Source organism: Akebia trifoliata, chromosome 1, assembly GCF_017979445.1.
Source record: "Akebia trifoliata isolate Shusen 1 chromosome 1, ASM1797944v1, whole genome shotgun sequence".
NCBI classification, from domain to species: Eukaryota; Viridiplantae; Streptophyta; class Magnoliopsida; order Ranunculales; family Lardizabalaceae; genus Akebia; species Akebia trifoliata.
Window position 1 is genome coordinate 20,852,550 of NC_141375.1, and position 10,858 is coordinate 20,863,407.

At 34.5% G+C, this 10,858-nt stretch overlaps 1 protein-coding gene across 24 annotated transcripts; it reads left to right on the forward strand.

The window, feature by feature from the left end:
* Nucleotides 1-750: 750 nt before the first annotated feature.
* On the forward strand, nucleotides 751-8,727 carry LOC147410895 (protein argonaute 16-like). 24 transcript variants are annotated; one of them, XR_015178141.1, is made up of 11 exons: nucleotides 751-1,118; nucleotides 3,831-4,089; nucleotides 4,169-4,297; nucleotides 5,141-5,218; nucleotides 5,391-5,817; nucleotides 5,907-6,072; nucleotides 6,157-6,269; nucleotides 6,386-6,523; nucleotides 6,617-6,685; nucleotides 7,028-7,130; nucleotides 8,479-8,727. XR_015178141.1 is itself a non-coding variant. In XM_086441455.1 (10 exons), the coding sequence occupies exons 6-9, from the start codon at nucleotides 5,985-5,987 to the stop codon at nucleotides 6,674-6,676; spliced, it is 399 nt and encodes a 132-aa protein (XP_086297581.1). In that variant the 5' UTR covers nucleotides 751-1,118; nucleotides 3,831-4,089; nucleotides 4,169-4,297; nucleotides 5,141-5,218; nucleotides 5,391-5,817; nucleotides 5,907-5,984; the 3' UTR covers nucleotides 6,677-7,093; nucleotides 8,479-8,727. The 24 variants fall into 24 exon arrangements, 1 of the variants encoding a protein (XP_086297581.1); XR_015178115.1 differs by having other exon boundaries at nucleotides 7,028-7,093; XR_015178128.1 differs by having other exon boundaries at nucleotides 6,386-6,746; nucleotides 7,028-7,093.
* The last annotated feature ends 2,131 nt before the right edge of the window (nucleotides 8,728-10,858 follow it).

Below are 10,858 nucleotides of genomic sequence, written 5' to 3' on the forward strand. Positions count from 1 at the left end.
AGTGAAATTAATGAAGTTTTTGGTCATAACAAGAGGATCACGAAATGCTTTGATTATTTCTGAACATGAAAACTTACCAACCATGCCAGCCATGTAAGGAAAACCAAGTAGTTTTTGAGGCTAGCCGCATCCTTATGGAGAAGAGATTTTGTTTCTTTAGTACCCATTCTTTAATTTATCACAACCAGACTTTCCTCGTTTATCAGATTCATACTCTCCAAGTTCATCTTCTAGACCTCCTCTTTAACATAGATGGAGATCTTGCGGACCATCCTACAAAATTCCTTGATTTACACATACCACCACTAGAATAAATAAACTCTAGTCTAAAAGTATGATCATAATGTTAAGAAAGAAATTAAATGGAGATCCAAGATGCAAAAAATTACAAAAAGATGGTTAAATATTTTATTAATTACAAAAAAAATTCTATATTGTCTATCGTTTTAATAACTTGTTGGACAGCCCAACGAATTAAGAGTTTTGCAGAACATAATGGGCAGTTCAACTCGCTGGATAGTCCAACATTTTAACTTATAAATGGTTTTAAAACATTGGATACACAACGTGAAAATCCCCAATTTTAAGGGAAAAAATTGATGGGTATGGCCCCGTCAATTTTTTAATACTAAAATTCCGCGGTCTTCGAACCACGTTTCCCATCTCTCGCACGATTTCACTCATTCTCACTCTCACTCTCTCATTCTCACGATCTCATCTCTCACTCATCATCGATCGATCGATCATCTCACTCTCTTCTTTCTGTCTCTCTCTCATTCTCATCAATCGATCGACCTCTTCATCTCTTTCTCACAGTCGTTCTCTTGATCCATCGACCTCTCCATCTCTCTCTCTCACAATCTCCCTCGATCGATCTGTCTCCCTCGATAGATCTCATCTCCCACTCTATTTGATCGATCTCTCTTTCGATCTGCTCCCTCGATAGATCTCTCTCACTTCCATATCTCTCTGACGCAATCGCAATCAGATTTGAAGTCTCTAGGGTTTCGATTTCTCTCACGCAATCGGATTGAACTCTCTAAGGTTTCGATCTCTGTCACAATCCGTCGTCTTAGATTGGAAGCTGAGTTTCTGCTAAGGTGTTCTCACTCTTCAAGGTATGATCGACTGTAAATCTCGATTTGAAGAGAATCGATTGTAAATTCGATGATGATTTGTTGGTTTACTAGTGCGTCTTACGATTAAATCTATCTTTGATTCTTTTAGTGATTCATTTTGTATTATTTTGATGTTTTAAAGGTGGATTCTATGAAATTGGTTTCCAAATGTTGAATTAGATGGTCAGATCCTTGAGAAATCATAGCCATGTAGATTGTAGATTGGACTTTTGTTATAGGAAGCTAGCATTTGTTCTTGAAAAAAATCCAATTTAGTCATACAGGTAGTTCAATTATTATGCTTAAGGTTCACTTTAAATCTTTCACACTTTTTGTCCATCTTTTGATGATTTTAACACCATGTCTTCTATTCATTTCTGAAATGCCACATTAGACAAAAGTCAGAAGAATATACAAGTGACTCTGTTTTTATTAGATGTACAAGTATTCATTGGATGAGGTAAATGTATATGGTCAAACATTATATGTATGCCATTTCTTCTTGTCTGAAGGTTGAATCTGTATTTTCCCTAGTGGAGTTCCTTTCCAAAGACATAACTGGAGGTCTTTCGTGTTTGAGCTTATAGTTCTTTGGTTATGTTTTTAATGAGCGCCAATAGTTGACTACTCTTTTCTATTGATTTTTGTTTAATTGCTTTTAACGAATTGGAGTGGATTTCTTCTCTGTTGGTATTTATCTCATAATCTCTGTATTGTTCTTGATAAGCGTCATGTGGTAGACAAGATGACACGTCTGTGAGACTCAATGCTCTTTTTGAAAGATTCATGTATCAGCCATGAACTAGACCTCGAAGCAAGTAGAATCGTAAAATGCTGAAAAATAACTTTAGATGTGTCCTTTGTGCACACCTCTTAATCTTTTTACCCTTGACTCTGAAATTTACTTAATATCAACTTCAATTGAATTAGGATATCTCAATTTGGGAACCACACCACAAAAACTTTGTTTTAGGTTGAAGCAAGTTGAATCGTAAAATGCTTAAAAATAAATTTGGTTCCCTCTAGCTGCTGAATTTTGTGTAAATGTTGCATTCTTTTTGGTTTTTGTTTGATTTTGCATGGAAAATTTATTATAATTGTCCATCACATACCATTCTGGTTTAAATTTTATGTTGGTCGTGGGATCAATGCCATATTTCAACTCTGAATTGTATTTGATAAATTAACTTTGAATTCTTGTAGTTGCCCCCAAACCCCCCTCTTTCTCTTCAGTGTTTATCCTTCATAGTTTTTTATTACAATCTTCTTTACCTGTAAGTCCTAGTGTCATGTTGGAATCTATATTAGGTTGTAGCCTTCTTGTTTTTCTAGAAAATTCCCCGATGGAAGTATGATTGTGGAGCGAAGTGGCTTCACTCTGTTCCACATTCAATAATTGAGTCAAGCATTCAAGAAGAATGTAAGAGCTTATTTCTGGAATTGGTCTTGGACCAGTTGCCTAGAGTTTGTTCCCCAGGGTTTAGTCGTATCACACCCCATTATTCCAGTTAAGATGCGAAGATGAAATTTTTTGAAGGAAAGATTGAATCAGTTTTTCCTGAAGGACTGTTCTTTCTGTTGAAATGGATATGTGATGGAGAGATGACACCTTGCTTGAACAAGATCTGCATGAGCCTAGGGAAGAAGAAATGGCTCAAGCCTTTCCTTGCTATTGCAATTCAAAATGCAAGCACAATCGAATCTCTTGAGTTTTGCCTTGCCTGCACTTTGCGATTCATCCTCCATCATGGGAATGATAGAAACCACCTAACCAAAAAATAAAATAAAAATGGGAGCAATAGAAACAGCTTTGTGCATTATACCATCAGGTAGTCCAGATGTCTTGTTTAGTTTGTAAACTAACTCAAATTCAATTTAGTCATTCTAGTATCATTTAGTCAGATATATCTTTGACCTTGAAGGTTTCTACCACTTCAGATTATGAGACCATTTCAAAGGGGTTTTGGAGTTGGATTTACAATTTAGATTTCCAATCAGTTATACCATACCATGATAATTGTAATATTTAATAGGATTTAGGGGTTTGGATGAGACAAAGATATCCATTGCATTCAAATGGATGTCCTTGAGGTTCTAGGGGTTTTTATGGCATTGTAAGATTTATCATAGTTGATGACATGGGTAAGCAAGCAAGGGGGCAAGGCTTAAATGCTTTTGGCGAGTGAGTTGATACGACTTGATTGATGATCCACACATACAGTCACACTTACAGATTGTATTAGTTTCCTAACACTTCAAAGTTGTGTTCTACACCCACAATGTACCTGCATATATTTTCCATACATAGGCAACATAATTATCAAGTCTCAGTCCATCAGAATGCAGTCTCATTTTATATTCATGACATAGTAACTAAGTTAGTAAGACTAGCCTTGCTCCCTTATGTACCTTCTTCCAAGCGTCTCTCATCTGTATCATGATTTTACTCTTTTTCTCTTCTTTTCTCAAAAAACAAACTTAGTGCTGCAGCCACCAATTCGCCATGGCTCCATATTTTTCCTTGATTTCCTGTTTTCTATTTTGCTACAACTAGGACTTTTGTAAATCCTTCCTCTCGTAATTGTTAATTTTTTTTAAGAGCTTATGTATCCCATGGCTAGAATTCTCCCCCCAGTTTTTTTCTTCTTTACCACTGTTAGACGGCCCAACCATCTCTTTCTTGATCTTTATTTATTTATTTATTTTTGGCAGGGGCAGGATCTGCTGATCTTCCAAGAACTTAGAGTATGCCCTTGAACATGTACTCTTAGAGTGTGATATCTCTATGAAACAACAGGTAGACGTCTCCACCATTCTTGGTGTGTGATTTGGGAGATGCATATTGATCGATGGCTTTTGAACCAATTCTTTAAAGAGGAATGCCAAGGATCTCAAAATCATTATAGTCTCATCTTTTTGAAGGTGATTTCTGACCGATTGATGCACGATTATCTCTTCAAGGAACTCAGAGGTTGCGTCAACTTCAACCATACCCCTTGGATAAGGTTTGATTCTGATTCTAATTCTGATTTTCTTCTATGTTGTTTCAGGTAAAGATCACCACTTTCAATCCAGTTTGCAGTGCTTATGGCATCAACAACTCTGTTGTCATGGTGACAACTAGACTGCATTCTTAGAGGCATCAAATTGCTTTATAGATCAAAGAAGATAACTTGATGGTCAGCAAAAGAGTGTTCATGAAAATAAATTTCCCTTCTTGCATATGTTGGCTTCCATAGCGGATTGCATGCTGAAATGTATCTGATTGAGAATTTTCTGCTTAAGAACAAAGAAAATTCTCTCATTACTGTAGGATAAAGTATCATCAAAAGAGTGTTCTTATATACTAACTGTTTGTGGTAACTAGATATAACCATGTTTGCTAATCCAAAGCATGATTCCATATTGGTCCGTACCGGATGATACCTTCTTTTTTTCTTTCTCATAAGCAACTGCAATCGAACCTTGTGTATCAACTTTAGAGCATAATTGGTTCATATGGATTGTGGACTAATTGTTTTTTTAAAACTTCGATACTCAAAATACCGAGGTTCAGATCCCCCTCAAAAGAACCTAACAAATGAGAGAAGGTTAACAAATTTTACGGGCTGCATTAATGAGATTTGTATACAAAAGGTCATCTATTTGTTTTTCCCGTTGCTCTTTATTTTGATTTAATTACTTATTGTGCTTTTCTGTACACATTCTGACTCACACTTCATCTGCACTTGATGACCGATGAGTTTATCCTTCAGGTGCACCTGTGGTATTTGAGAAGTGCAAAATTCGAAATATAACACGTGAGATTATCGTGGTTCAAATCTATGTATTCTATCCCTTTATTTACTTGTACATGCAAGTTCTCTGTTAGTGCAACGTTATTTGATATGGTTGCTTAACACTATTGCTTTTTAACTTTTCTTCAGATAAATTGTTTTTTTGACGATTGGGAATGCATTTATTAAGTAGTGGTTACCTCTTGGAACTGACATACTGAAATCTAATTGTTATATCCCTTGCAGTCTGATGTTAACACGGTATGCTTTGCTGATGAAACTGGTCATCTCATATATTCTGGGAGTGATGATAATCTTTGTAAGGTAAACTTTTTTACTATACTTCTCACCCTAATGGATTTAGGTCCTTTATATGAATTTTGTTATGTCTTTTTTATTGTTTGATCGTAAAGTTCTTTTTCAAATGATACTTAATTTTTGGGCAAGTCCACAATTAATTTAGGTCGATGATTCTTGCATTTATTTTTCTTGAAAGGGATCTTTGTTTCATTAGCCACCATATGCCTTCTCAAGAGAATCACTGAAGAGTAACTGAGAGTGGAATGGAGGAATCCAGTCTGCCGGCAGCACATTTTTTTTTTCTATCATATTGCAGGAATTTAGAAATTACAAGAACAAAGGAAGTGCTCCTTAAGGAGTAACTTGTTTTTCTTTTTTATTTCCTATTGTAGAAGAGGTGATCATTTAACACATGATACTCGCACAAATTGAGCAATTCATTTTTTTCTCTTCAAGTGTGTTGTGTTCTTTGATTATAAGATTGAACTCAAGTTTTTTCTCTTTTGAAGAAACTATTGACACCAATTGAAATCAAACGGTGGACATTTGTCAACTTCTCCATGTGTTGTGAAACCAGTCATCTTTCTCGGGAGCTAATTAACTGTGGAAGAAATAAAGGAATTGTGGGTTAAATCATTTTTATGTTGTGTATGTTGCGTTGCATTCTTAGTTTCATTGACTTATATATTATGTATGCATCGTTTCTTTGCAGCATATTGAGTGTCCAGATTCATTGATTGAGGAAGATCCCCAGTAGAGGAGATCCAGTGCTGTTGTAAGAGTTGAAAAGATGTTCGAACAGATCCGAATAAAGCTCCCTAGTCCTCCTGAATTTCTACTTTGTGTTTTGACGGAGCGGAAAAATTGTGATATATACGGTAGAATTTTAACTTATTTTCCAAGATTTGCTTCTTTTCTTTTCAGTCCATTTGTAAAAAAAATTGTATTTTCCCACTATCTAGGACGTTGGAAGAAGAAGAACCTTCATGAAATGGGAATCTTCACACAGTGCATCTCCCCTACGAAAATTAATGATCAGTACCTCACAAATGTACTCCTGAAAATCAATTCCAAGGTAAAGTGGAGCTGAAAGTTTTTGTACATATCCAATCTGTCATTCCCCCCCTTATGATATTCCATTTTATTCATTTCTTTTTGTTATCTCCTGTACTTGTTTCTTTCCTTTTGCAGCTTGGGGGTGTGAACTCTTTATTGTCCATCGAGCATGCACCATGTATTCTGCTTATCAATGAAACTCCAACTATGATCTTAGGAATGGATGTTTCTCACGGGTCTCCCGGTCAATCACACATCCCCTCCATAGCCGCTGTAATCCCACCATGTCCTTGCAGTATTGTTTCCTTTCAGTTGGGCTGCTAGTGCTTAACTGACATTGTTGATGCATCATGTTGAAATTCCCAGGTTGTTCGTTCAAGATCTTGGCCCTTGATTTCAACATACAGGGCATCTGTACGAACATAGTCCCCAAAGGTGGAGATGATTGACTCTTTGTACAAACCACTACCAAATGGGGAGGATGATGGCATTATTAGTTCGCTTTTGAAACAACTCTACTATTACTACTACTATTTCTATATCATGTTACCATTTTCATTACCACTACCACTTCCACTATTGTGTCATCTTATCATTATCTCAAGAACAACAAGAAACACTTATTATTATAATCTGGTTGTTTTAATCGGACAAAATGGTGCTTTCCCTATCTAAATATTATATGGGTTTTGTAGATCTTTAGTTTTGCAAGTTCAAATAATTTGGTGTTTTTAACTCCACCTTGTTGCTGAAGTTGGGCTTTGCTTTGGATTTCAGGGAGTTGCTGATTGAATTTTATCAAACATGCAAAGGACAGAAACCCAGGCAGATCATTATCTTCCGGTATATTTACTGCTTTGATGGGCCACTTTTCAATTATGTCTGTTTTTATCTCTATGCTTTGTGCTAAGTGGTTAAATTTGGATTCAATTGATATTTCATTTCTCTTTGTTTGGTTTGCAACTTATCATTTCTCTTTGATTGGTTTTCATTCTCTGCAATACTAGTGTTTCTGCAACTTGTCATTCAATAAATAAATAAATAAATAAATACTTGTATTTCAAAAATAAAGTTTGCATTTTGTAGATACAAGTGGAGATTATTGGGTATATCAAACTTTGAATTGTTTTCTTGCTGACTGTTGTATGTCTTTTCTATTCTATGCATGCTGTTTTACATATACAAACACTGGGCAATAGTCTTACTAAAGGCTTCTATTGATTTTAGAGAGAATTTGGTCTGATAGAAGAGTTATCAATGTACATAGCGGATAATATTATATTTTATCTATTATACTAAAGGCTTTTACATTTCTCTTTTCTGTTCTTTGCATGCTCTTTTTTTTTTGAGTTTTCAATGTACCTAGGTAGGAGGACATAGGTTAAATGTATAATATATATATATATATATATATATATATATATATATATATATATATGAAAAAAAAAAAACTTACAGCAGTGGATAATATTATGCCTCTATAAGTATTATATTCTATTTTCTAAAAATTGATCTATTGCAGCGGATATAAAGATCCGCCACTATATGTAGTATATTTTAGTAATTAAAAATGGATCTCTTGTAGCAGATAGTGAGATCCGTTGCTATATGTAGTATATTTTATTAATTATAATTTGATCTATTGCAACGGATATTAAGATCCACCGCTATAGGTAGTATTTTCTATTCATTAAAAAATCGAAATATTGCAGCGGCTAGTAAGATCCGCTGCTATATGTACTATATTCTATTAATTAAAAAAATTGACCTATTGCAGCGGATATTGAGATCCGCCACTAAATTGACTTTGAATCTTTCTTTATGCTATTTATGGAGTAGTTTCTTACTTGTTTTTCCCGAATTCGTGAAGAATTTGTATCTGCCAATATTAATTAATTTGGACATTTATTGATTAGGCGAAGATCCTGTTTCTTAGATTTCTTGATTTTGGGTTTGAGTTGTTTGTTATTCTCAAATGACTTGTTCTTGCAGTTTCACTTAAGACTTTCCTTCAATATGGTTAGTATAGTTCAATTTCTACATTTTGATAATTCTCTCACTCCCAATATAGATCCATTGTAGCACTTTAGGCCACTCTTAACATAGAACCATGTTCTAGCAATTTTGGTAGCATATTTCTTATTTTTTAACATTTGTGAATAAAATCTAGCTATGTTCTTCTATTACTTTGGGTTGATATCTCGATATACCAAATCTTTTCCGTGTAGGTATGAGATCGCTATTAGGATTTCTTTCAGAACAGTAACATGTGGGGGAAATCCAAACCTTGAGGAAAATAAGAGGCGGAGAGAGCCAGAAGAGATCATGGGCATCACGATCATTTACTTCTAATCGTGTTTTATTTCCAAACAATTATGTGACGTAATTTCATTTGTAACTGCTCAATTGCTTCAACTAAAGCTTGTTTAGTAATGAAATTTCAATATATAATATGAATTTTGAGTTATTTAGTTTAATTTGGAGCTTGTTTTATGATTTTTATTTTGTTTGTTATTTTTTTGATTTTTTTTATTATTATTTCATTTATTGTGATTGGTGACTTAGAGGACCGTCTTATTGTTTGTTAAACCTCCATATTCGACGGTCATATTCTATGGATTAATGTTTTTTTTTTTTTTTGAAGCCCATTCTACGAGAAAATATTTGATAGACTAGGGCCGTCAAAAAAAAAATTCTACAAGAGAATATTTGACGAGCATATTTGACGGGAGGGTCCGTCAAATTTCTCAAAATTTGACGGGCTAAGACCGTCAAATATGGGCTTTTTTCACATAGTGATAGTTGTAGACACCCCATTTTTGCATCTTCCCAATTCGACAATTCGTCACCGGATTACCGTGAATTCCTAATGGTGATCACAAAGAACTCGAAGGCTTGTGATTACTATCCCTGATTCCTTCCATTTTCACTCTTTTCATCTCTCCTACTCGTTACGACTCAACATAGAAATTTACGTACGCTTAGGATTGCTACACGTTACACCCAATTTAGCAAGCACGTACGCTTAGGTTCGCTACACAGTTTGATAACCTAGAGACCTCGCTACGCTAGGAAAATACGACTTTGAAACATAGAAATAATCACATTGAAACTGAAAGAAATTTCACGTTAAAATTCGTAAAAATCTGCAAAAATTGATAAAATGACGAAAATACCCTTCATGAATTTCGGACCTCCGAAAGTTCTCGAAACTACCTCCATTGCACTTAGAATATGATTTCGAGTCTAACGAGACCCAAATCGAAGAAAACAGAGAAATTTAAGAAAAATCATAAAAATGACCGAAATACCCCTCGACCTCCAAACTCAACTTAGAGATCTCGATCCTTAGGAAAATATAATAAAAATTAAAATCAAATAAAAAATTAAACCATTAAAACTTAAAATTAAAAATTAAAATCAAACAAAAAATTAAACAATTAAAACTTAAAATTAAACAATTAATTCAAAATTAAACAATTAAAACTTAAAAGTAAAACAATTAACATCTAATTCAAAAATTAAACAATTAAAACTTAAAATTAAACAAATAAAATTTAATTCAAAATAAAAAATTTTAAAATCTAATTCACAATTGAACAATTAAAAGCTAATTCAAAGTTAAACAATTAAAATTTAAGATCTAATTAAAAATTAAACAATTAAAACTTCAAATTAAACAATTAACATCTAATTCGAAATTAAACAATTAAAATTTAAAATTAAAAAATTTTTAAAATCCAATTCAAAATTAAAAAATTAAAATCAAATCAAAAGTTAAACAATTAAACCAATATAATTAAAATTAAATCAATAAAATTTAGAACAAAATTTTTTAAAGCTAGAATTGACCCATCACAACTCGAGACTATCGTGCTACGAGTAGCGGGGGATCACCCCACCACTATTCTCCCAAAGTAAAAGACGTGTTAAATAAAGAAAAAGGGAGAAAGGAAATAAAAAAAATTAGAAAGAAAAAAAAACTAAAAAAATAGAAACTGAGTTTCTATATAAAAAGAAGAACATTTTCTTTTTCAAAGGGTCGGACCTACAGCCTCTTCTTCATACACGCCTCCCTCTCTTGGCTGCTCAAGAGAATGAACGTAGGCTCTCCCTCTCTCTGGTCTGATTCGTCTCCCTCTCTCACTGCATGCCTCTCTCTCCATTATTTCTTATCTGTGTTATCTTGAGGCTCTCTCTATACAGCCTGCTGTTGTAAAATCAGCAACGCCCCAGCCTTCATCTCCTTCGATTGGCTACTGTACCACGTCTTAGCAATATCCTCGCTGCACTGCAAAGCAGCCATAGTGCTGTCTTCATCACCTCCAACAACTCTCTCTGCAAAACGTGGTTGTTGCAGCCATCTGTCCAGCCACTCCTCGATCCTCTCCGTCTCTGTTTCACGTTCTCCATAGCACCCATTACAGTCAGCAACTTCCTCTCTTCCTCTCCATCAAACCAGTGACAACCACTACAACCTTGCTGCTCAGCCCCCCCTTTTTGACTCATGGCCGCAACATCCAACACCTAGCAGCCATTCTCTTTCTCTCTTTACAGCGTGCACAAGCCCTCGAATTCTATCTGAAGGAGACGACTACATTGTTTCAT

Excerpts from the sequence above, each read along its gene's own strand:
- LOC147410895 (XM_086441455.1), top strand. The coding sequence starts at position 5,985 with ATGTTCGAACAGATCCGAATAAAGCTCCCTAGTCCTCCTGAATTTCTA. Across the intron at positions 6,270-6,385 it reads TCCTGAAAATCAATTCCAAG|CTTGGGGGTGTGAACTCTTT; the intron begins GTAAAGTGGAGC and ends TTCCTTTTGCAG. Across the intron at positions 6,524-6,616 it reads ACATCCCCTCCATAGCCGCT|GTTGTTCGTTCAAGATCTTG; the intron begins GTAATCCCACCA and ends TGAAATTCCCAG.